Below are 26812 nucleotides of genomic sequence, written 5' to 3'. Positions count from 1 at the left end.
ACCTTTGGGATCCACATTTGGAGGGTTCACAGTATGGCTGTACTTAGGCTTAGGTTGTACTAACTTCAGCTGCTTTCCCCCATAGGTTTGAGCAGAACAATTCTGGACTGTCTCAACTCATTGCCCTGGAGCCTCTTCCCCTAGCTAATCCAAAACTATTGTTCTGAATCCCCATGGAGTCCCCACAAAGGGGCTCTGCAGGTCCCAGAGAAGGAAAGGAGGTAGCCATGGTCCCCTACCCTATGAGCACAGGTTTCCCCTCTCTCTGTACAGACCTAGCCCAAAGGAGCAAGGGATCCTTAATGAGAACTCTTGTGCTCAGTCCCTCTCCTGTGACATTATGCCCCTGTCATTCACTTGTGAAAAAACAATGCAGCTTGATGTGTTTTAATCTTGGTCTTGAGAGACTGGCACGCAAGTCAAACTCCACTGCGTGTTACAATGTGTACAGCTGAATGGCAAACTGCAGGTATTAGGCTGTACAGCCAAAGTCTTAGGCTGGTAAACAAGGTCAGTTGCCCAGAACTCTTGGGAATCTTATTCAAATCATCTCATAGACAAACAACAAGAGAATAAAAGCAAGTGCAGCCATTATTTGGGTAGAACAAAAGTGAAATAAAAAAGGGTTAGAATTATAACTTAGAGGTTAAAGAGAACTGTGAGGCCTTTAAATGCCAAATAATATATTAATGTTTCTTAAACATGCATTTGTATTACAGTAGCTCATGCTGCCTAAATCAACAGGGATCTCAGGGTCACTCTGCCATCTCTTCTATTATTCACTTGTATGCATTTCATGCCATTCCATAAATCATATCAATCTCCAATGCTATTGTCTTTCTAGTGATCACTGTTTTCTCCAGTTTAAATTATTCCTATAAATCAGCAACCTAAAGTACTACATTCACTGCTATCATCAAACTTGTCATCAGCCTGTGCAGACTTGCAATCCCTTCTCCGATGCATATCAGTGAGTAATTTACAAAAATGTTTACATTCGTCTAAAGGAAATGACTTACTTCAGAGTGTATATTTGAATTGCTAAATTTTAAACAACAGGAAAGGAAATGGAAGGGACAATGATGAAAAAAGGTTTTTGAGCTGAAGAATGAGAGGGAAATAGCCAAAATATTCAATTAACTATTAATAGCAAAATAATTAGCAAATATTATAAAGATTGCCCTGATGTTGTATAGGAAGGTGAAATCAGTGAGGCAAGGAATAAGTGGGACCATTTTACAACAAAGTGGAAATGATAGTGATGGATGGTGCAGATATTGTAAATATCTAGAATGAGTTAGGGTGAAATCCTGGTTCCACTGAAGCCATGGATTTCAGCCAGAATTTCATGCCTAGTGTTCAGAAGAAATTGAAGTTATGTTTCAGAGCATAGGAATACAGTTTCTCTGGAAGAAGGCATTAATGACATTAATTACCACTCTTTAATGATTTTAAGAAATGAATACAGTCAGAAGAAGTGATGCCCAGAAGTTCTGAATTTAGAATTCAGCTATGGGTAGCAAAGACACCAGAGGAGGGTTCTTTAGCCAGCAGCTTTCTGAAGATTGCCACATTGCCAGAGAACAGAGGAGTGATTAATGTAGTTCCCATTTTGAAGAAATAACCCAGTGCCAGGGAACAGGAAACTACTGATGTGGGAGCTGAATTTCAGGTGCAGGGGCGATATTGTGACAGAATTACATAGCATATAGACATGTATAACTTGGCAGGGTTTAGTGTGATTGGACTCACAGAAAGAAGATTGTGACTGAAAAATGGGGTTGAAATCCCTGGCTATAAAACTGAATAAGTAGACTAGCATACAGCAAAATGTTTGAGTGTAATCCCTGAATTGGATATATTTCAGGGAGTCTGTTTGACACTCCTTAGGAACACATGACTCCCATTAGACACTCCAATACTGTGGGCCAAATACTGCAGGTTTGCCAGAGAGATGAGAAGGTGTAAGGGACCCCTTTGTCCCCACAGCACATCCAGGGAGGAGGAAACAATCTGTTTGGCTGCAAGAATGTGGATGCTATCAGTACCAAGAGGGGAGTCTCTGTCCAATGCAAGAGCAGGCCATATCCCTGACAAGCACTAGCTACGCTTGTTGCTCAGGATTATCAAACTCCCCTGTCTAGCAAGTGGTCCACAGTGCCTCTGAAGCCATGAAAGTATATAACAAATGATTGTGTTTAACATTGCTTGGACATTGCTGCTCCCTCCTCTTCTCAGCATAGATTTACTTTTGTAGAGGAATAATTGAGCCCTCTGTTTATGTAGCGTTTGCAAGCCTCTGCTCAGAAATGGGCTAATCCTCTGCAAAGGCACTGTCTGTTGTTACAAAAATTCCTCAAAAGTTCATTTTAATTTCTCAGAAAAGCAAAAGATTAACAAAGGGTAACCAGCTCCCTGCAAAGACTTTTTAAATACAACCCAGTTATTTTTGTGAAGTCCCAGAAAAACACCTTCATTACATTGGAGTTAAGGTGGTAAAGACATAAATATTTGTGCATGAGAACAGAAATATAAATATCCACATCTACCCTCCCCAATAATGAAAGGCACGATCGTGCTTTCTTCCATTATATAAGATGATTATTACTTCCTTTTTGGCCTCCAAGCACCATGGATCTGTTGGGTACACAGTCCTTGGCACTGCCTTCTTCCTGTTTCTTCTGGGCATCACAGCTTCATTTGAGCTGCGCTAACAGGTCTGCCTCAAATGGCAGCTGTCACTAAGACCCTACCCTCTGGCATAGACCTGCCTGCCCACAGGCACCAACTCTGTGGGTGCTCCAGGAATGGTGCTCCAGCCTGCCAGCGGGCCCCATGGATCAGCACCCCCCAGCCTGTTTCGCAGCGTTCTAAGGTTCTAAGGGAGAAGGGGGAGGAGCAAGGACGCAGCACACTCAGGGTTGGGGGTGGAATTGGGCAGGAAGAGATGGGGCAGGGTGGAACCTTGGGGGAAGAGGTGGAGTGGGGGTGGGGCCTGGGTCAGAGCTGGGGTCGAGCATACGCCCCCGGCGCTTTGGAAAGTTGGCGCCTGTCTGACTACTTCCCTCCTGGGGGCTGATGTTGAATAGGGAGAACACCGTGACAGAGGAAACTGCCCCCCCCCACTTTCCACATGAGGTTATGGGATCTACATGAAGGTCACAAGGATGTGACCTGGCCCTCAAGTCCAGAGATGCTCTTCCCTCTTACAAAGAGAGGGAAGAGCATCTTTGCGAGCAGGCTGGCTAACCCAGTGAGGAGGGCTTTAAACTAGGTTCACCAGGGGAAGGAGACCAAAGCCCTCAGGTAAGTAGGAAAGCGGGATACCGGGAGGAAGCACAGGCAGGAATGTCTGTGAGGGGAGGGCTCCTGCCTCATACTGAGAATTAGGGGCGATCAGCAGGTTATCTCAAGTGCTTATATACAAATGCACAAAGCCTTGGAAACAAGCAGGGAGAACTGGAGATCCTGGTGATGTCAAGGAATTATGACGTGATTGGAATAACAGAGACTTGGTGGGATAACTCACATGACTGGAGTACTGTCATGGATGGTTATAAACTGTTCAGGAAGGACAGGCAGGGCAGAAAAGGTGGGGGAGTAGCACTGTATGTAAGGGAGCAGTATGACTGCTCAGAGCTCCGGTACGAAACTACAGAAAAACCTGAGTGTCTCTGGATTAAGTTTAGAAGTGTGAGCAACAGGAGTGATGTAGTGGTGGGAGTCTGCTATAGACCACCGGACCAGGGGGATGAGGTGGATGAGGCTTTCTTCCGGCAGCTCGCGGAAGCTACTAGATCGCACACCCTGGTTCTCATGGGTGACTTTAATTTTCCTGATATCTGCTGGGAGAGCAATACAGCGATGCATAGACAATCCAGGAAGTTTTTGGAAAGCGTAGGGGACAATTTCCTGGTGCAAGTGCTAGAGGAGCCAACTAGGGGGGGAGCTTTTCTTGACCTGCTGCTCACAAACCGGGAAGAATTAGTAGGGGAAGCAAAAGTGGATGGGAATCTGGGAGGCAGTGACCATGAGTTGGATGAGTTCAGGATCCTGACACAGAGAAGAAAGGTAAGCAGCAGGATACGGACCCTGGACTTCAGGAAAGCAGACTTCGACTCTCTCAGGGAACTGATGGGTAGGATCCCCTGGGGGGCTAACATGAAGGGGAAAGGAGTCCAGGAGAGCTGGCTGTATTTCAAGGAATCCCTGTTGAGGTTACAGGGACAAACCATCCCGATGTGTCGAAAGAATAGTAAATATGGCAGGCGACCAGCTTGGCTTAACGGTGAAATCCTAGCAGATCTTAAACATAAAAAAGAAGCTTACAAGAAGTGGAAGGTTGGACATATGACCAGGGAAGAGTATAAAAATATTGCTCGGGCATGTAGGAATGAAATCAGGAGGGCCAAATCGCACCTGGAGCTGCAGCTAGCAAGAGATGTTAAGAGTGACAAGAAAGGTTTCTTCAGGTATGTTGGCAACAAGAAGAAAGCCAAGAAAAGTGTGGGCCCCTTAATGAATGAGGGAGGCAACCTAGTGACAGAGGATGTGGAAAAAGCTAATGTACTCAATGCTTTTTTTGCCTCTGTCTTCACTAACAAGGTCAGCTCCCAGACTGCTGCGCTGGGCATCACAACATGGGGAGTAGATGGCCAGCCCTCTGTGGAGAAAGAGGTGGTTAGGTACTATTTAGAAAAGCTGGAAGTGCACAAGTCCATGGGGCCGGACGAGTTGCATCCGAGAGTGCTAAAGGAACTGGTGGCTGTGATTGCAGAGCCATTGGCCATTATCTTTGAAAACTCGTGGCGAATGGGGGAAGTCCCGGATGACTGGAAAAAGGCTAATGTAGTGCCAATCTTTAAAAAAGGGAAGAAGGAGGATCCTGGGAACTACAGGCCAGTCAGCCTCACTTCAGTCCCCGGAAAAATCATGGAGCAGGTCCTCAAAGAATCAATCCTGAAGCACTTACATGAGAGGAAAGTGATCAGGAACAGTCAGCATGGATTCACCAAGGGAAGGTCATGCCTGACTAATCTAATCGCCTTCTATGATGAGATTATTGGTTCTGTGGATGAAGGGAAAGCAGTGGATGTATTGTTTCTTGACTTTAGCAAAGCTTTTGACACGGTCTCCCACAGTATTCTTGTCAGCAAGTTAAAGAAGTACGGGCTGGATGAATGCACTATAAGATGGGTAGAAAGTTGGCTAGATTGTCGGGCTCAACGGGTAGTGATCAATGGCTCCATGTCTAGTTGGCAGCCGGTGTCAAGTGGAGTGCCCCAGGGGTCGGTCCTGGGGCCGGTTTTGTTCAATATCTTCTGGAGGATAGTGTGGATTGCACTCTCAGCAAATTTGCGGATGATATTAAACTGGGAGGAGTGGTAGATAAGCTGGAGGGCAGGGATAGGATACAGAGGGACCTAGACAAATTGGAGGATTGGGCCAAAAGAAATCTGATGAGGTTCAATAAGGATAAGTGCAGGGTCCTGCACTTAGGACGGAAGAACCCAATGCACAGCTACAGACTAGGGACCGAATGGCTAGGCAGCAGTTCTGCGGAAAAGGACCTAGGGGTGACAGTGGACGAGAAGCTGGATATGAGTCAGCAGCGTGCCCTTGTTGCCAAGAAGGCCAATGGCATTTTGGGATGTATAAGTAGGGGCATAGCGAGCAGATCGAGGGACGTGATCGTCCCCCTCTATTCGACATTGGTGAGGCCTCATCTGGAGTACTGTGTCCAGTTTTGGGCCCCACACTACAAGAAGGATGTGGATAAATTGGAGAGAGTCCAGCGAAGGGCAACAAAAATGATTAGGGGTCTGGAACACATGACTTATGAGGAGAGGCTGAGGGAACTGGGATTGTTTAGTCTGCAGAAGAGAAGAATGAGGGGGGATTTGATAGCTGCTTTCAACTACCTGAGAGGTGGTTCCAGAGAGGATGGTTCTAGACTATTCTCAGTGGTAGAAGAGGACAGGACAAGGAGTAATGGTCTCAAATTGCAGTGGGGGAGGTTTAGGTTGGATATTAGGAAAAACTTTTTCACTAGGAGGGTGGTGAAACACTGGAATGCGTTGCCTAGGGAGGTGGTGGAATCTCCTTCCTTAGAACTTTTTAAGGTCAGGCTTGACAAAGCCCTGGCTGGGATGATTTAATTGGGGATTGGTCTGCTTTTGAGCAGGGGGTTGGACTAGATGACCTCCTGAGGTCCCTTCCAACCCTGATATTCTATGATTCTATGATTCTATATACAAATTAAGATAAAAATAATAAAATTTTGAAACCTGGGAAATTCCCACACATTAAAAACTTTGTCAAACAATAGTTATATTTGAAAGGCTGTTACCACTTATACAGTCAATCTAGCCAATATGTTTAACCTCTTTAAACATAGTGTATTAAAAAAAAGAAATCCCTAAATATTAGAAAGTCTAGAAAGTCACAGAAAAACACACATACACACATATTGCATTGCCTGATCATTTTCACTGAACAGTTTACTAAGAGAACACTGAATAACCTTAAAAAAATCTTGAAATATTAAATTCAAATTTCAGTCTGAATGCTACTCATTATGGCTAGTAAATGTCACCTAATATATTTCCCCAGGTCTTTTGATAATCCCTTTATAGATAATAGTGTCTCAAGATGAAATGAACTGGCTTTCATTTGTTGTTGCTCTTCTCAAAAGAAACATCAGAAAGACTGCAAAATAAAGAATAAGTCGGTTGAGCTAAAACAAGAACAGATTTCCACTGCAGGCTTTCTTCTCAGTTTTAGCATTTGGAGCCAATTTAGGATTTCCCCTTGACCTCTCAATTAACGTTTGAGGACAATAATTGAATATGACACCAGTGAGCTTAGTTGAATTCCCTTGGGGTAAGTTTAAATCAGAAACTGCTGCATAATGCTGCGGTTTAAAGTTTGCAGAAAGTAGTTCCGACGGCATTTTGTTGTCCAGCACATGCTCTGCAAGACTGTCTATTTACAAAAGAGTCGTGTTCCTGATGATTGAACTATTTCAACCTGGTTTATAAAAAAATCTGTACATTACTTTCAAGTGTACAAGCTGTTTGATCATAGCAAATAGCAGAAGGTGAAAGGTGAACAAAAAAAAAGCAGAAAATCAGATAGGTATCATTTGATATCACAAATGCAACACTTCTTTAATGAAAAAAACTTGGAAAATATACAGGATCAGAATATTTAATAGGTACTGGTATGTACTGGAAGGGGAGAAGAACTGAAAAATATGTGCTTTGTTAAAAAGCATAAGACTCCAGAGCACTCACTCACAAGGCAATTAGATTTCAGAGACCTGTTAGCTGATTGCAGCTTCAAAGCAAGCTGCAGCATCTTCAGCTGAAACTTCAATCAGAAGCCATGGCTGGAACTCAAGCTACAATTTCAACACAGTAGTCGTTTTAGAATACGGAATGTTTATTCTTTCATGTTGTATTGATTAAAATATATATGTACACACTCACTCAGAGGTCTGATTTTTTTTAATGGGAAAAAAAAACATTAAACATTTCCCCCCCTGTTTCTTTTCATTTTAGGGGGTGGGGGTATGTTGATTTGAGGAAGACAAATATAACTAATACATTCTGATCCATGCTAAAGGATTGTGGTCCCATAATAAACAGCTCTTTAGTAGAAAAAGGAATAGCAGGTTGCCCACTTCTGGTCTAGATGATCATATTGGTCCTTTCTGGCCTTACCAATCTATGAATTCATGCAGGGGTGGCAGAGGAACAAGGCTATAACCCCATCAGTGGAAAGATTGGGGGGGCTGAGGTATGTTTATGCCCCCCACAATATCTTGCGAATGTCAGAGTGGGACCTAGATAGGTTTCCACCTCCGTGCACATACAGAGGGGGTAGAGGTGAAAGAAGGACTTGGAGGAGGGGCTGGAAAAGCCACCGCATTGCATGAGATCTAACTGCCCACCAGGAAGCTGGCAGGAACAGTGCACCTTGTTCCACCTTCCAGCCACTGCGGGTCCCAATGGAGATATCCAGGCCCGGGGAAGGGCAGGAGCATGTGTGCCAGCTGCTGGGATGGGGAACAGGGCACCAGCACCAGGGAGTGAGGGGAGCACACACTTCTGGGCACCTGCTGCAAAAGAATGGTGGTAGGAACTGCCAGGATGCCTCTTTCCAGCTTCAACCCCCAGGTGAGTCTCAGTGGCTCCCCATGCTCCCTCTCCCCCAGTCCTGTGAATCTGTGAATTGCATAATGAACTCTAGATCTCACCCAGTACCTCTTAGGGTATAGTCAGTGGGAGCTGGGGATGCTCAGCACTTCTGGAGGCCGTGTGATCCTTCAGGAATGGAACCCCAATGACACTGCAGAGAACAGCAAGTTGCTCCTTTAATTAAAGTTGGATTAATAAACCAGGATCACCTTCTGGACTATTGGCTATAAAAGGAGATTCTTTACCTCAAACTCCTCCTCACCCCAGAAGCATAGGAATAGTCATACTAGATCAAACCCGTGGTCCATCTAGTCCAATATACCATATCTCTGCAGGTATCCAGTAGCAATAAAAGTAGCCTGTAGCTTCATAGAAAGGTTCAAGAAACCTTGTAATGGATAAGTATGGAAAAGCCTGCCCAACAGACCCAGTGTAGGCCTAGGAGCTGCAGGTAACTTCCTTAATTACAGCTCCCAGAACACTGTGGATGATCAGTCACTTCTCCATATGGAATCCCTGCCCTTCTCTAACCCATGGCAGCAGGCCCAGCTCACAGGCATAGTATTTTTAGCACCCCTACCACAGCTGAACATTGTTCTTCCTTCTAGAAGTCTTAATGCTGTGATGGGATAATCAGAACACCAGTCCTTGTATCCTTATATCGGGGGGGGGAGGGCGAGGGGGATCATAGCACATGCTGCAACACGTCAACACACTTTCCCCTGAACCACAGAGCCTCAGACTCACAGGCATTTCTGTGAACTGTGGAGAGACGGGAATAAATTAGAGACGCTACTCTCCTCTTTTTGTGCTCTCTCAGAGCCATTTCTGCCAGCTTTTGCTCCCCTCATGCAAAGAACATTTCACCTTGTGTGACATGCAATGTTTATATCTTGTACCCATTTGGAACAATTCGCTCTTGTTTGTTACCATAGAAATCCATAAAGCTGAAAAAGCCTGAAGAAGAGCTCTGTGTCAGTGAAAGAGACAAGCTTTTGACCTAACAGAAAGGTCTTTATAATAATAAAAGATATTACCTCACATACCTTGTCTCTAGAATATTGGTGGCATGTTGTTTTTCTAACAGGAAGGTAAATGGCAAGCAGTACTGTAAGAATTGCCATACAGTGCATTTAATCCTACAATTTCTCTTTTTTCCTCCGTCTCCCCACCTTCATTTTAGGTTTGTTAGAGGAAAAAAACACTGTCTTGTTCACAATGCTGGTACATTATTTTTTAAATGAGCATTCAATAATTCATGAATAAGTGAATGTTCAGACACTTTCAGAAAATGTCATGAACGTTTATCAGGTTGCTATAATCATGCATTTGTTCTTGACAGTTCATGAATTAAAAGTTCATGAAAATTCATAAAGGTTTTATTAAAGGGTTCATGACCATCCACATACTTGAAATGTCTCATTTTATTTTCATATTCTGACATGAAATATTTATGAACATTTCACCTGGGGATAGAGCTCTAGTTTAGCAGACAATAACTGACAGCTTATTGATGACTCTGGTCACACGATTAACTTGTAAGTACGCAGTTAATATAATTGTTCTCTCCTTTAAGATAAAATTGATGTACTTTTTCGACTGGGTCTGACACTCACCATATGCTAATATCATTCCTTAAGAAGCTCAGAGTGGACTTTACCTCATTTTGATCGTACAGTTATCTTGTAACCAATTAGGAAGTCTGAACATACCATTTATTGCATCTAATCATTGCCCATAATGTTGGAATTTGTAGGTTTTTTTGGTTCCATACACCATTTTAACACAGCTGCCCACACAAAGACAAAATAATACTTAAATGCTTTGAACAGAATTCATTTCCTTCTGCTGCCTTGTGTTTAAACTTTAAAGAAAGTTGTGCTGTTCTTTGGTCAGATGAATTAATAAAGACTTTTTAACCAGCAGTTCTGAATTGTTTTCCTGAGCAGCATACTGGTTAGACTGTCTGGCAAGGGTCTGAACCACAGCCAATAATCATAGGACAGAGCAATAAAAGAGAACTCTGGTTACCTAGGGAGGCCGTGGTTCAGGAAAGCACTTATGCAAGTGCTTAAATACCACTCATGTCTAGTATTTAACCATAGCACTGATTAAATACTTTGCTGGTTCAGGACCAGAGTGAGGAATCCAATGGAATATTACACACATATGAAAAAGGGTCTGTAAAGGGGTCATTCTCCATCTGGTGCAGCTCTTGATGACTGAGTGTGGCTTAGCACTCTCTTTGGGCCCTTGCATCCCCTGTCAATGGTCACTCTGAGCCTGCGGTGGCTTGCCCCTCTTCAGTCAGCCCTCCAGACAAATCAATAACAGTCCTGCACTTTCCTGGGTGATAAAGAGTACAATAAAGCAGAAGTCTAATGACCCTATCCCAGGCCTTTGGCCCCACCCTGTGCTTGATGGTTCTTAGTTCCCCCTTTGTGTCAGGAATTTTTTTTACCTGCCCTTCCTAGGGGGTACCCTCACCTCAGGGTTCTGTCCCAGGGGCTCTGTATTAAGCAGCTAAGATCTGCTTTCATAAATTCACTGCTGTTTTCCTGGACCACTTCCTACCTTCAATCTGATGCACAGTCCCGTTGGGCCCCTCAGTGGCTGGGCCTCCTACAGCTATCTGGAAGGTTTTTCCTTAAGTTTGTTTTCCTGAGAGTTCCTCCTCTCTTCTGTTCCCTGGGAGCTGAGCTCAACTCCTCTCTTCTCCTCTGCAGTCTCCTGTCTCTAGGAGACTTCGCTTTCTTGGAGCAGACTTTTACCTCAGTTGTTGCTCATCAGCCACTTAATCACACCTGGGGAAGTAACTATTCTGCCCATTAACCCCTTGGTGATTGCTACAGTTTGGGATTTACAATCCCCTCCCCCATTATGGATCAATAAAGTTCAATGGACTTTAATTAAAAAAGAACTGGAAGTATAATATATGATATGATATAGTATAGTATTTAGCTCCACTTGGGAGACTCTCAGAACTTTCAGAACACCTTCTGATAACAGGAATTTAAGGATGAAATAAGAGTTTATATTAAAGGGATGCTTTATGCAACTCTTTCATGTGTCTCCAAATGTTATTGTACTTTTTCCAGTTATGCCTACCACCTAATATTAATTTCTCCATTAGCAAAGTGTTAGATAATTTATTCAGCCCTCTATTTAAGTTGGCAAGAGCACTGATTTCCATTTTATAAGAATGATTCTTTTTGCCACTTATAGGTACAGAAACCTATTTTGTATCATGTAGTAGTGGCTGAACTGAAAGTACTAATCTTAACCATATATTTTTGAGGGCTATATAATATCATAGAGCTCTTTTGATAGAATTCAACATACAGAGCTCCAATAAGTTTAAAATGCAGTAAGATATTCATTACAAATTAGTGTTTTCTTTAGTGAGCAAATATAAGATTTTATTGTTATGATATTAACCTCCTTTCTATTAGCATATATGTGGTTATTGTTGTATTCTTGGAGTGTTAACACACTGAAACTCAAAAATGGATCTCCCTGTTACACAGAACAGAACGAGACATGCCTTTGTCACACAGACCAGATATATAAGTCCTTAGGAAATAGCCAAGTTTCTTAGTTTCCTACGAAAGCTGCCAATTTTGGTGTGGCCACTAGGGTACCAGGGATGTTGGAGAGTCTTGGCCATCAAGTGAAGGGGTTGGGTTTGGATTTCTGCCATAGGGAGTCCCACCCACAGTTAGATTTCACTTGCTTTGAGATATTCAGAGTGCTGAGGGGAGTGCCTCTCCTTTGCTGCTGGGACCCATCTTTTCTCTTAACCCAGAAAGCAGCAATAGAGACTTGCCTTCCTGGGCCAGAGTGGTTCTGACATAGCTAGAAGCTGAAAACCAGGGGCAAGAACAGTGGGGCTCTGCAGCTCCTCAAAAGGTGACTTCCTCAAACAGCTAGTGTGGAAGCTAAGAAAGGGCCAGAGTGATGAGGGTGACCAGGTGTCCGGTTTTCGATGTAAGGGGCAACCACAGGGCTCCACACATTACCCCTACCCCAAGTGACACCCCCACATTGCAGATGGGGCAGCACACAGAGCCACCTGGCCACACCTCCGCATAGAAGATGGAGAGGTGACATGCCACTGCTTCCAGGAGCTGCTTGAGGTAAGCGCTGCCTGGAGCCTGCACCCCTGACCTCCTCCTGGGCCCCTACCCCAGCCCTGATCCCCCTCCTGACTTCCAAACCCCTCAATCCCAGCCCGGAGCACCCTCCTGTACCCCAAACCCCTCACCCCCAGCCCCACATCAGAGCCCGCACCACCAGCTGGACCCATCACTGCCCCTGTACCCCAACTCCCTGCCCCAGCCCAGATCCCCAGCCTACATTCTGAACCCCTCAGCCCCAGCCTGGAGCCCCCTCCTACACCTCAAATCCCATCTCTGGCCCCACCCCAGGGCCCACGCCTCCAGTCAGAGCCCTCATCCCCTCCCACACCGCAGGCCCCTGAGCCAGCAAGGTGAAAATTAGCGAGTGAGTGAGGGTGGGGAGAGCAAGCAACAGAGGGAGGGGGGGATGGAGTGAGGAGGGGCGGGGCCTCGGAGAAGGGTGGGGCATTGGTGGGGTCTCAGAGGAGCGGCAGGGCAGGGGGTGGGATAGAGTAGAAAGTTGGCAACCCTAAGAGTGAGAGAGACATGTAGGCTCATTTTTAATGGAAAGGATCTCTTCTCAAATGGCATGGACTACATGGAGGCCATCAGGTACCTCAGCTCCTCAGGTTCCTTAAACAGTACCTGTCTTCAGTACCTCAGTGAAATTTACTAAGGATGGGCTGTCCTTTAGGCCTTAAGGCTTAGTTAGCCCCTCTGTGGCTAAGAGGAAACTTGTTTAAGTTCTAAAACCAAACTAGAGAGGATGGCCATCTTGAGGATAGAGCACAGGATTGGTGCTCTGGAGACCTGCGTTCTAATCCTAAATCTGCCTTTGGCAAATCCTACAAATGCTTGGCTTCAGTTTATCCATTTGTAAAATGAAAAGAACACTCCTCTATCTCACTAGGAGTACTGAGGGCAGATTATACACTTCATCTCTACCAATGGTTTTACCCCTCTGAAACTTCATTGGCTTCAAAGGAGTTACTCCTAATTTACACCAGCATAAATCAGAACATAATAAGGCCCTTTGTCTCTATTGAAGCCATGAACCTTGCTATGCTGTCATCACAGATGGAAATCAATGGCTTTCATTGAGTATATGAAAATTATATTTAAAAAAAAAGTGAGCAAAACTGGCCAAATTACAACAAATTTCATGTGAATGGTTGGACAGGGTCCAACAGCCCATTTCTGCAAAATTCCTCTGTTCCCAAGGAAAAAGTATGCTAATTTCATTCAGATTTCCTCACACAATCCAAAAATCACCTCTACTAATTACTCTGTGTTTTTTATTTCATTTCCTGTGTACATCTTTGGAAAATTCCTTTAGTTTGTTTACTCATAATATTGATAAACACAGCTAGATTTTTCCAGACCAGTGTGTCTTCATGCACACATTTTCACAATTAGTATTTCAGGGCAGACGTCTGCTTTCAAACCTACTCAGTTAATCTTACATACCATATTAACTTGCATGCTGCTACACATATTTTTACATTAAAACAGTAATATCATTGCAGTGGGTTTCCAATAGGAGATTGCAGTTGGTCATTCTACCTTTAAATGCTTCACTTTAATTGCAAACCAACAATGCACTTGAAATGTTAAGTATTCTGCTGTGAACAGACTAGTAGGGTTGCCAGGTATCTGGTTTTATATTGGAACACCCTGTTGAAAAGGGTCCCTGGCGGCTCTGGTCGGCAGTGCAGCAGTGGGCTGGGACTAAGGCAGACTCCCTACATGCCCTAGGTCCGCGTGGCTCCCAGAAGTGGCCGCCAGGTCTCTGCAGCCCCTAGGTGCTGGGGCAGCCAGGGACTGGGAGACTCTGAGTGCTTCCCCCACCTCAGTGCCAGCTCCATAGCTCCCATTGGCCAGGAACTGCGACCAATAAGGGCTGCGTGGGACGGCGCGAACGCAGCACATGGAGCCTCCCTGGCTGCCCATGACCTAGAGGCTGCAGGTACCTGGCAGCTGCTTCCTCGGAGCCATGGTAAGGACCGTGCACCCTCCAACCCACTGCCCCAGCCCAGAGTCCCCACCCCAAACCCTCATCCCCAGCGCCACCCCCCTACCAGAGCCCTCCCTTCCCCCCCCCCCCGCACTACAACCCCTTGGCCCAGCCCAGAGCTCCTCCTGTACCCCAAACCCCTCATACCTGGCCCCACCCCAGAGCCTGCACCCCACCTCAGAGCCTATACCCCTTCCACACTCCAAATTCCACCCCTGCCTGGTGAAAGTGAGTGAGAGTAGAGCGAGCGATGGAGGGAGAGGGGATGAATGAAGAGATGGGGCAGGGGTGTTTGGTTTAGTGTGATTAGAAAGTTGGCAAACCTACAGACTAGTAGTAAAATATGTGCCCAATCCTGAAGCCCATATCATAGAATCATAGAATATCAGGATTGGAAGGGACCTCAGGAGATCATCTGTCCAACCCCCTGCTCAAAGCAGGACAAATCCCCAACTAAATCATCCCAGCCAGGGCTTTGTCAAGCCTGACCTTAAAAATATCTAAGGAAGGAGATTCCACCACCTCCCTAGGTAACACATTCCAGTCTTTCACCACCCTCCTAGTGAAATTTGTGCTGGAAATGGCCCAACTTGATGATCACTTTAGATAAGCTATTACCAGCAGGACAGTGCGGTGGGAGGAGGTATTGTTTCATGGTCTCTGTGTGTATATAATGTCTTCTGCAGTTTCCACGGTATGCATCCGATGAAGTGAGCTGTAGCTCACGAAAGCTCATGCTCAAATAAATTGGTTAGTCTCTAAGGTGCCACAAGTACTCCTTTTCCAGTTCCCTCAGCCTCTCCTCATAAATCATGTGTTCCAGTCCCCTAAACATTTTTGTTGCCCTCCGCTGGACTCTTTCCAATTTTTCCACATCCTTCTTGTAGTGTGGGGCCCAAAACTGGACACAGTATTCCAGATGAGGCCTCACCAATGTCGAATAGAGGGGAACGATCATGTCCCTCGATCTCCTGGCAATGCCCCTACCTATACATCCCAAAATGCCATTGGCCTTCTTGGCAACAAGGGCACACTGTTGACTCATATCCAACTTCTCATCCACTGTAACCCCTAGGTCCTTTTCTGCAGAACTGCTGCCGAGCCATTCGGTCCCTAGTCTGTAGCAGTGCATGGGATTCTTCTGTCCTAAGTGCAGGACTCTGCACTTGTCCTTGTTGAACCTCATCAGATTTCTTTTGGCCCAATCCTCTAATTTGTCTAGGGCCCTCTGTAGCCTATCCCTACCCTCCAGTGTATCTACCTCTCCTCCTAGTTTAGTGTCATCTGCAAATTTGCTGAGGGTGCAATCCACACCATCCTCCAGATCATTTATGAAGATATTGAACAAAACCGGCCCCAGGACTGACCCTTGGGACACTCCACTTGATACCAGCTGCCATGGAGCCATTGATCACCACCCGTTGAGCCCAACAATCTAGCCAGCTTTCTATCCACCTTATAGTCCATCCAGCCCATACTTCTTTAACTTACTGGCAAGAATACTGTGGGAGACCATGTCAAAAGCTTTGCTAAAGTCAAGGAACAACATGTCCACTGCTTTCCTCTCATCCACAGAGCCAGTTATCTCATCATAGAAGGCAATTAGGGTATGTCTACACTACGAAATTAGGTCGAATTTATAGAAGTCGGTTTTTTAGAAATCGGTTTTATATATTCGAGTGTGTGTGTCCCCACAGAAAATGCTCTAAGTGCATTAAGTGCATTAACTCGGCGGAGCGCTTCCACAGTACCGAGGCAAGCGTCGACTTCCGGAGCGTTGCACTGTGGGTAGCTATCCCACAGTTCCCGCAGTCTCCGCTGCCCATTGGAATTCTGGGTTGATATCCCAATGCCTGATGGGGCTAAAACATTGTCGCGGGTGGTTCTGGGTACATATCGTCAGGCCCCCGTTCCCTCCCTCCCCCCGTGAAAGCAAGGGCAGACAATCATTTCGCGCCTTTTTTCCTGAGTTACCTGTGCAGATGCCATACCACGGCAAGCATGGAGCCCGCTCAGGTAACCGTCACCCTATGTCTCCTGGGTGCTGGCAAACGCGGTACGGCATTGCTACACAGTAGCAGCAACCCCTTGCCTTGTGGCAGCAGACGGTACAGTACGACTGGTAGCCGTCATCGTCATGTCTGAGGTGCTCCTGGTCGCCTCTGTGAGGTCGATCAGGAGCGCCTGGGCACACATGGGCGCAGGGACTAAATTTGGAGTGACTTGAGCAGGTCATTCTCTTTAGTCCTGCAGTCAGTCCTATTGAACCGTCTTATGGTGAGCGGGCAGGCGATACGGACTGCTAGCAGTCGTACTGTACCATCTTCTGCCGAGCAGCCATGAGATGTGGATGGCATGCAGTCCTTCTGCACCGTCTGCTGCCAGCCAAAGATGTAAAAGATAGATGGAGTGGATCAAAACAAGAAATAGACCAGATTTGCTTCCCCCCCCTCCCCTGTCTAGGGGACTCATTCTTCTAGATCACACTGCAGTCACTTACAGAGAAGGTGCAGCGAGGTAAATCTAGCCATGTATCAATCAGAGGCCAGGCTAACCTTCTTGTTCCAATAACGACAATAACTTAGGTGCACCATTTCTTATTGGAACCCTCCGTGAAGTCCTGCCTGAAATACTCCTTGATGTAAAGCCACCCCCTTTGTTGATTTTAGCTCCCTGAAGCCAACCCTGTAAGCGCCCCTCCCAGCGTCAGAGCAATGGCAAACAATCGGGCATCTGAGAGTGCTGTCCAGAGCACTCACAATGGAGCACTCTGATGGGGCTAAAACATTGTCGCGGGTGGTTCTGGGTACGTGTCGTCAGGCCCCCGTTCCCTCCCTCCCTCCGTGAAAGCAAGGGCAGACAATCGTTTCGCGCCTTTTTTCATGAGTTACCTGTGCAGACACCATACCACGGCAAGCATGGAGCCAGCTCAGGTAACCGTCACCCTATGTCTCCTGGGTGCTGGCAGACGCGGTACGGCTTTGCTGCACAGTAGCAGCAACCCATTGCCTTCTGGCAGCAGACGGTGCAATACGATTGGTAGTCGTCCTCGTCGTGTCTGAGGTGCTCCTGGCCACGTCGGCTGGGAGCGCCTGGGCAGACATGGGCGCAGGGACTAAATTTGGAGTGACTTGACCAGGTCATTCTCTTTAGGCCTGCAGTCCTATTGAACCGTCTTATGGTGAGCGGGCAGGCGATACGGACTGCTAGCAGTCGTACTGTACCATCTTCTGCCGGGCAGGCAAGAGATGAGGATTGCTAGCAGTCGTATTGTACCATCTTATGCCAGGCAGGCAAGAGATGAAGATGGCTAGCAGTCGTACTGTACCATCTTCTGCCAAGCAGCCATGAGATGTGGATGGCATGCAGTCCTTCTGCACCGTCTGCTGCCAGCCAAAGATGTAAAAGATAGATGGAGTGGGTCAGAACAAGAAATAGACCAGATTTGTTTTGTACTCATTTTCCTCCTCCCCTGTCTAGATCACACTGCAGTCACTCACAGAGAAGGTGCAGCAAGGTAAATCTAGCCATGTATCAATCAGAGGCCAGGCTAACCTCCTTGTTCCAATAACAACGATAACTTAGGTGCACCATTTCTTATTGGAACCCTCCGTGAAGTCCTGCCTGAAATACTCCTTGATGTACAGGCACACCCTTTGTTGATTTTAGCTCCCTGAAGCCAACCCTGTAAGCCGTGTCGTCAGTCGCCCCTCCCTCCGTCAGAGCAACGGCAGACAATCGTTCCGCGCCTTTTTTCTGTGCGGACGCCATACCAAGGAGGCCGCTGAGCTCATTTTGGCAATTAGGAGCACATCAACCACCACACGCATTATCCAGCAGTATATGCAGCACCAGAACATGGCAACACGATACCGGGCGAGGAGGCGACGTCAGCGCGGTCCCGTGAGTGATCAGGACATGGACACAGATTTCTCTGAAAGCATGGGCCCTGACAATGCATGCATCATGGTGCTAATGGGGCAGGTTCATGCTGTGGAATGCCGATTCTGGGCTCGGGAAACAAGCACAGACTGGTGGGACCGCATAGTGTTGCAGGTCTGGGACGATTCCCAGTGGCTGCGAAACTTTCGCATGCGTAAGGGCACTTTCATGGAACTTTGTGACTTGCTTTCCCCTGCCCTGAAGCGCATGAATACCAGGATGAGAGCAGCCCTCACAGTTGAGAAGCGAGTGGCGATAGCCCTGTGGAAGCTTGCAACGCCAGACAGCTACCGGTCAGTTGGGAATCAATTTGGAGTGGGCAAATCTACTGTGGGGGCTGCTGTGATGCAAGTAGCTCACGCAATCAAAGATCTGCTGATATCAAGGGTAGTGACCCTGGGAAATGTGCAGGTCATAGTGGATGGCTTTGCTGCAATGGGATTCCCTAACTGTGGTGGGGCTATAGACGGAACCCATATCCCTATCTTGGCACCGGAGCACCAAGCTGCCGAGTACATAAACCGCAAGGGGTACTTTTCGATAGTGCTGCAAGCTCTGGTGGATCACAAGGGACGTTTCACCAACATCAACGTGGGATGGCCGGGAAAGGTGCACGATGCTCGCATCTTCAGGAACTCTGGTCTGTTTCAAAAGCTGCAGGAAGGGACTTTATTCCCAGACCAGAAAATAACTGTTGGGGATGTTGAAATGCCTATATGTATCCTTGGGGACCCAGCCTACCCCTTAATGCCATGGCTCATGAAGCCGTACACAGGCAGCCTGGACAGTAGTCAGGAGCTGTTCAACTACAGGCTGAACAAGTGCAGAATGGTGGTAGAATGTGCATTTGGACGTTTAAAGGCACGCTGGCGCAGTTTACTGACTCGCTTAGACCTCAGCGAAACCAATATTCCCACTGTTATTACTGCTTGCTGTGTGCTCCACAATATCTGTGAGAGTAAGGGGGAGACGTTTATGGCGGGGTGGGAGGCTGAGGCAAATCGCCTAGCTGCTGGTTACGCGCAGCCAGACACCAGGGTGGTTAGAAGAGCACAGGAGGGCGCGGTACGCATCAGAGAAGCTTTGAAAACCAGTTTCATGACTGGCCAGGCTACGCTGTGAAAGTTCTGTTTGTTTCTCCTTGATGAAACCCCGCGCCCCTTGGTTCACTCTACTTCCCTGTAAGCTAACCACCCTCCCCTCCTCCCTTTAATCACCGCTTGCAGAGGCAATAAAGTCATTGCTGCTTCACAGTCATGCATTCGTTATTCATTCATCACACAAATAGGGAGATGACTACCAAGGTATCCCAGGAGGCGTGGTGGAGGAGGGAAGGAAAATGCCACACAGCACTTTAAGCACAGCACTTTAAAAGTTTACAACTTTAAAATTTATTGAATGACAGCCTTCTTTTTTTTGGGCAATCCTCTGTGGTGGAGTGGCTGGTTGGCCGGAGGCCCCCCCACCGCGTTCTTGGGCGTCTGGGTGTGGAGGATATGGAACTTGGGGAGGAGGGCGGTTGGTTACAGAGGGGCAGCAGTGGCAGTCTGTGCTCCAGCTGCCTTTGCTGCAGCTCAACCATACACTGGAGCATTCTGGTTTGGTCCTGCAGCAGCCTCAGCATTGAATCCTGCCTCCTCTCATCACGCTGCCGCCACATTTGAGCTTCAGCCCTGTCTTCAGCCCGCCACTTACTCTCTTCAGCCCTCCACCTCTCCTCCCGGTCATTTTGTGCTTTCCTGCACTCTGACATTATTTGCCTCCACGCATTCGTCTGTGCTCTGTCAGTGTGGGAGGACAGCATGAGCTCGGAGAACATTTCATCGCGAGTGCGTTTTTTTTTCTTTCTAAGCTTCACTAGCCTCTGGGAAGGAGAAGATCCTGTGATCATTGAAACACATGCAGCTGGTGGAGAAAAAAAAAGGGACAGCGGTATTTAAAAAGACACATTTTATAAAACAGTCGCTACACTCTTTCAGGGTAAACCTTGCTGTTAACATTACATACATAGCACATGTGCTTTCGTTACAAGGTCGCATTTTGCCTCCTCCCACCGCGTGACTACCCCCTCAACCTTCCCCCCTCCCTGTGGCTAACAGCGGGGAACATTTCTGTTTAGCCACAGGCAAACAGCCCAGCAGGAACGGGCACCTCTGAGTGTCCCTGAGGAAAAGCACTCTATTTCAACCAGGTGACCATGAATTATATCTCACTCTCCTGAGGATAACACAGAGAGATAAAGAACGGATTTTGGTTGAATGCCAGCAAACATACACTGCAATGCTTTGTTCTACAGTGATTCCCGAGTACGTGTTACTGGCCTGGAATGGTAAAGTGTCCTACCATGAAGGACGAAATAAGGCTGCCCTCCCCAGAAACCTTTTGCAAAGGCTTTAGGACTACATCTAGGAGAACCGCGAATGCCAGGGCAAAGTAATCCTTTCACATGCTTGCTTTTAAACCATGTATAGCATTTTAAAAGGTACACTCACCAGAGGTCCCTTCTCCACCTGCTGGGTCCAGGAGGCAGCCTTGGGTGGGTTCGGGGGGTACTGGCTCCAGATCTAGGGTGAGAAACAGTTCCTGGCTGTCGGGAAAACCGGTTTCTCCGCTTGCTTGCTGTGAGCTATCTACAACCTCCTCCTCATCATCATCTTCTTCGTCCCCAAAACCTGCTTCCGTATTGCCTCCATCTCCTTTGAAGGAGTCAAACAACACGGCTGGGGTAGTGGTGGCTGAACCCCCTAAAATGGCATGCAGCTCATCATAGAAGCGGCATGTTTGGGGCTCTGACCCAGAGCGGCTGTTCGCCTCTCTGGTTTTCTGGTAGGCTTGCCTCAGCTCCTTCAGTTTCATGCGGCACTGCTTCGGGTCCCTGTTATGGCCTCTGTCCTTCATGCCCTGGGAGATTTTGACAAAGGTTTTGGCATTTCGAAAACTGGAACGGAGTTCTGATAGCACGGATTCCTCTCCCCAAACAGCGATCAGATCCCGTACCTCCCGTTCGGTCCATGCTGGAGCTCTTTTGCGATTCTGGGACTCCATCATGGTCACCTGTGCTGATGAGCTCTGCATGGTCACCTGCAGCTTGCCACGCTGGCCAAACAGGAAATGAGATTCAAAAGTTTGCGGTTCTTTTCCTGTCTACCTGGCCAGTGCATCTGAGTTGAGAGTGCTGTCCAGAGCGGTCAGAATGGAGCACTCTGGGATAGCTCCCGGAGGCCAATACCATCGAATTGTGTCCACAGTACCCCAAATTCGAGCCGGGAACGTCGATTTAAGCGCTAATCCACTTGTCAGGGGTGGAGTAAGGAAATCGATTTTAAGAGCCCTTTAAGTCGAAATAAAGGGCTTCACTGTGTGGATGGGTGCAGGTTTAAATCGATTTAATGTTGCTAAATTCGACCTAAAGTCCTAGTGTAGACCAGGGCATAGATTAGTCAGGCATGACTTGCCCTTGGTGAATCCATGCTGACTGTTCCTAATCACTTTCCTCTAAGTGCTTCAGAATTGATTCCTTGAGGACCTGCTCCATGATTTTTCCAGGGATGGAGGTGAGGCTGACTGGCCTGTAGTTCCCAGGATCCTTCTTCTTCCCTTTTTTAAAGATGGGTACTACATTAGCCTTTTTCCAGTCATCCGGGACTTCCCCGGATCGCCATGAGTTTTCAAAGATAATGGCCAATGGCTCTGCAATCAATATGTGACAGTAAAGGGAGTTTGACTGAGTAAGAACAGGGTAAAGAATTCAATAATAGTACTTTGCATTTTTTTGTTGTCTAAAGATAAGAATACATATTTTGATGACAGGATCTTATAATTATTGGTTATGGTTATTTGTTAAATGCCAACAGTATATCTAACAGAAAGAGATACGGTCCCTGCCACAAAGAACTTACTGCTTAAAGTTAGGTATAGCTGAAGAGATTCAGAAGTGCAGTTCAAGTAAACATCCAAGTGTCCAAAGCTTGGACCTTGATTTCATTGTACTAGGTTTACACTGTGCAACAATATTGGTTTTAGTGGAATTACTACTGAACTACTCCACAGCAGAAGCAAGCTCCTGATGTTTATCTAAAAGATATCTGAACCTCCTGACTCTACTCCATTGGTCTGGAAACACCATGAGCTTTTCAGTACATCCTGCTTCTGGAGGGGACAGAAGGATCACAAGAACAGTTGGTGGTATTTCAACACTTTTGTTTCTGGGTTTCAGCTGCACTCAGCAAGAACAAAGAGGAGCAAAAGTGGAAGAAAGTTAATCAAATGAGAGCTGGATGAACGGAGAGAAAAGTTATTCATGGACACTTTGGCAAGTTAGAGACTGAATTTTCATTTGCCACTTTCACACTGCATTTCATGAACATTTGTGGGAATGAAATTTTGTTTATACAAATGTTTGCAGAATATGAATTTTAGGCCCATTGCCATAGAACAGTTGTTTAGCAAGTCACTTAAATTCATTTTGGGCAGAAATAGTATATTACTGGTTTTCTTCCCTAGTTCATCTGTCAAAATTAACTGCTGGCTGTTTGCTGCCAATGGTTTATTTTTATAATTGTTAATTATTTGTATATCATAGCATGCAGCAGCCACAGTCATTGACCAGAACCCCACTGTGTTAGAAGCTGTACAAACACAGAAGAAGATAGTCCCTCTCCAGACTAGAATTTTCCCTTGGCATCTTCCTAAGGCTAAAAGTGTCATTTGTATTTTAACTGACACTTTTCTCTACTACTACCTCTCATTATCCTGTGTGCTGATGATCAGATAAGGACAGATACAAACAGAATAACATTTAGGGTGGAATTTTCAAAAGCACCTGAGTTCCTCAGGAGCACAACTCTCCTGGGACTTTTGCTCCTAAGTGGCTTAGATACTTTTAAAAATCGCACCATTATTTAATATATTGCAGGGACAGACCTCATCTCAATTTGTCCTACCAGATTAGATAATTGGCCCATTTTATTTGACGCACCTCCAGCTGTGGTCTGTACTTGATACTGCTAAGGAAGGTCAACCACCTATCCTCACATATTGCACCTAATATTTTCTGTTTTTAAAAAACTGCAAATACAAGCATTTTTAATTTTCAGGTTTGTCAACTTGTGTATCATTTTCATGCTTAAGGAAACACTCTGTGAATTTGAAAGAGGCTGTCACAGCACCTTCTACTCTAATTTTGAGCATTATTGTAAACTGCTGATGCTTTTTGACTGTTTGGTTTGAGCTGAATCTTTTAACATTTGACTTTTCCTTTTACAAGCTCTTTTATACTGATAGTCTTTGCCTGCAGTGAACTGCAATTGAACTCTTCTCTTGTTTGGGCTTTACTTCAGTGTCATTCTAGCAAATGCTACCAGCAGCAGTGTTCACAGGAACAACTACAATTCAAGTGGACAAAACACCCTCTTGACTTCCTGTCCTGCCTTGGGCTTTCATGATACTGTCCTCTCCTAGTTCTCCTTTCACTTCTCTGATTCTTCTTCAGTCTCTGCTTTGGAGGATCTTTGTTCAATCCATTGTACAATTAACATCAAGACATGGCCAATCATCACCTTGACCACTGGATCCATTTCTCCTACCCTTTACTTATCTGTCTGTTTTGTCTTTTAGATGGTAAGTTCTCCAGGGCAGAAACCAAGCCGTGCTGTATGTTTGTACATTCCAAGCATGTTGTGGGCACTCCTGGAAAGAGATATTAAAGAGTATTTAAGGAAAGTGAATTCTGATCTAGTCAACCCACAAACCTAATTTTAAGCATTATATTCATCCAGTTCCCTGTGGTGTTACAGTAAGAATAAATATTTCCATATTTCTATTATCCTTCCCCTTCCATCTTCCTTTAGAAGACATAATTAAGGGAGAAAAAGTAGAATAAAAAGGGCTTTTTACAACCAAACACACAATTAAACTTATGACACTACCTAATATAGAGGGGCTGTGGGGGTAGGGGGAGGGAAGAAACACAATTAACTTTCTGAGATTAATACTTTTCTCCGGGGCTGAGCTGTGCTAGAGTTTCTCTTAGATATCAGAAGAGAGAAATATTTTTAAAATCGAAATAATGTGAGCAGAAATTTAATAAAGTCTTTAGCAGGATGGACTCACATCTTCTTTCTCTCAGAAGTGGCAGTGACAAGTGAAAGATGGGGCTTCAAACTGCAGTTGGTGGCAAATGAACACCTTTCGTGGAAAAAATAAAAAAAATCTGCATTGTTTTCATTCTTAAGGGTTTTGAAACAGATGAGTATTTTTATGATTTTGATCTTTTTTTCACATTTAATCAATTTTTCCCCATTTTTCAAAATAAAAAATGTTATCAAAATGGTTAACAAAACCTTTCATTTACTGAAAACCCAGCTTTGATTTTAAACATTTGATAAACACTTTGATAACATTTTCAATAATGTGCTTGATGACAATTATAAAAAACAGAATTTTTTTTGTAAAAAAAAAAGTGATGACAATTTTTCATGAAAAAAAACATTTTTTGAAAAGCAATTAAAAAATCCCTCTTTGTTTGAAAGATATTGACCTGCTGTAGTTATAACCCACCCACACTGACATCACCTCCAGTGGTCCCTTTGATGGGGCGGTGCATCTCTTTCTTCTCTAAGCATCAGATGCAGCAGGTAGATATACTTGTTTGGGGAGCGGCTTATAATGCCTCACCTCCTACCTACACCTCAGAGAGTTGAGAGCAGAGTTCATAACAAGGACCTACCTCCAACTTCCCTCAGATGCAGCCTTGTAGGTGACATTTATATAAAATCACAGTACAAATTATTTAGGATCCTACTTGGATATCTGTACACACTTTGAGGACTGGACCATGTTTCCTCTGCAAGTAGTTTCTCTGTGAGTAGGAATTACTCACAGAGAAAAGAAGCATTAAACATGAAACATGATTCTAGAGCAAAGAATTGCGCACTTGGCATCAATGTATTCGTTTTTAGAATCTTCAGACACATACATACATTTCAGGAGGTGTTCTTAAGAAAGCTACAAAATTATGGGATGATGTTGCTGGATTTTTAGTTTTCTCTTTTGGTTTTTATTCAAGCTGCTCTGAGCAACATCTTGTTATCCACAGTGAAGAAATAACAACACTATACGATGTTGATAGATGTCTGATGTGGCAGAGCACACTTTTATTGGGATTACAGCATGGCACAAAGGAGAAAATTATGAATCCTCAATGACATTGGAATTCACCTTTGCTAAATTTCTTGTTCAATATATAAAATATTTCCTTGTAGGGAGTGAACAAGGCTAACGGTTTGAAACAATCCAAAAAATGAAGTTATTTAGAGAAGACTATTTATTCAGTACTAATCCTTTAAAAATCCAACGGTAGATTCTTATGCTGGAAAGGCTTTGGTAAACATTAGGAAAAAAAAGTAATGTTCAAACTACGCAGAATTATGCAGTCTATTATTCAACACAAACTACATATACTGTTCACAGTTTAAAGTGTAGTATCACATATGAGTATCCATATAAATAGAATTTAGTAGGCAGCATGAATAGGAAAGCAAGAGGAAAAACTAAACAAAGAACAACAAGAACCAAGAGATTTTAAAGATATTAAAGTTTGCTGTTGATTAATTTGTTTTAGCTTTCAATTATGTGCAGTGAATTGAGAACCAGGAACATGACTTACCATTTTGAATCTGCTTCTGAAAGATGCTGACCCCTCACATAAAGTGCTGAGTACCTTCAACTGCCATTGGGCCAGATTACAATACCTTTCTCACCTACAGCTTTGTACCATCAAATAGTCCCATAAAAATCAATCAGTGATTTCTATGGGACTATTTGTGGAACAAGTTACTATTCAAGATGAACAAGGGTATTCCTATTTGGCCCACTGACACGGTCTCATATGTGAACTGGAGTAATGAGACACCCTTTGATGCTATTACCATCTTATGTTCAAAATTATGGATCTCTTTGTTTTTGCCTTCTAATTCCTCAAACATAGTAAAGAATCAATGGGAGTGCAAAACAAAATACTGAACAACAAACTTTTTAATCGTTTCTAATATCACGACAATAGACATTAAAGGAAAAATTAAAAAATGGAATATGGCCATTATCTATAATACTGTACCATAATGAACAGACCACAACTTTTATTAAACTTTAACACAAAGGAGGCGCGGTACCCACCCATCTCCCATATTCTCCTGACTGATTGACTGATGCCAAACTTTAAAAAAAAAATAGAAAAGCCAACAACAGCAGCAAAAAATGCCAACTATTTCATTAAAACCAATGTGAAAAGACATTTCTCAAGGTTTTAGTTTTAGTACTATGCTTTTTTTAATATATATATATATATATATATATACACACACACACACACTCTTCCAAGTTTCCTCAAAGACTGATCTATCACTTCAAGATAGAAAATCTGCATCAGCAGTTTTTACCAAATGTGGTCATTTATGGCCTATATACTATGGCCTATACCAAGGATTTATGCACCATTGGTGTGGACATAGCAGCAAAATGAGGGCAGACACATGCAT

At 44.8% G+C, this 26812-nt stretch overlaps 1 protein-coding gene across 1 annotated transcript; it reads right to left on the bottom strand.

Annotated features, from left to right (window-relative positions):
* Positions 1 to 19607: 19607 nt before the first annotated feature.
* LOC140905916 (uncharacterized) lies at positions 19608 to 21456 on the bottom strand. Its single transcript, XM_073329415.1, has 2 exons — positions 20768 to 21456; positions 19608 to 20180 (listed from the first exon to the last, which is right to left on the bottom strand). Exons 1-2 carry the CDS (start codon positions 21348 to 21350, stop codon positions 19660 to 19662), a joined length of 1104 nt encoding a protein of 367 aa, XP_073185516.1. The 5' UTR covers positions 21351 to 21456; the 3' UTR covers positions 19608 to 19659.
* Between the last annotated feature and the right edge of the window lie 5356 nt (positions 21457 to 26812).

Source organism: Lepidochelys kempii, chromosome 2 (assembly GCF_965140265.1).
Source record: "Lepidochelys kempii isolate rLepKem1 chromosome 2, rLepKem1.hap2, whole genome shotgun sequence".
Lineage (NCBI taxonomy): Eukaryota > Metazoa > Chordata > Testudines > Cheloniidae > Lepidochelys > Lepidochelys kempii.
This window is presented reverse-complemented; position numbering and strand designations above follow the sequence as displayed.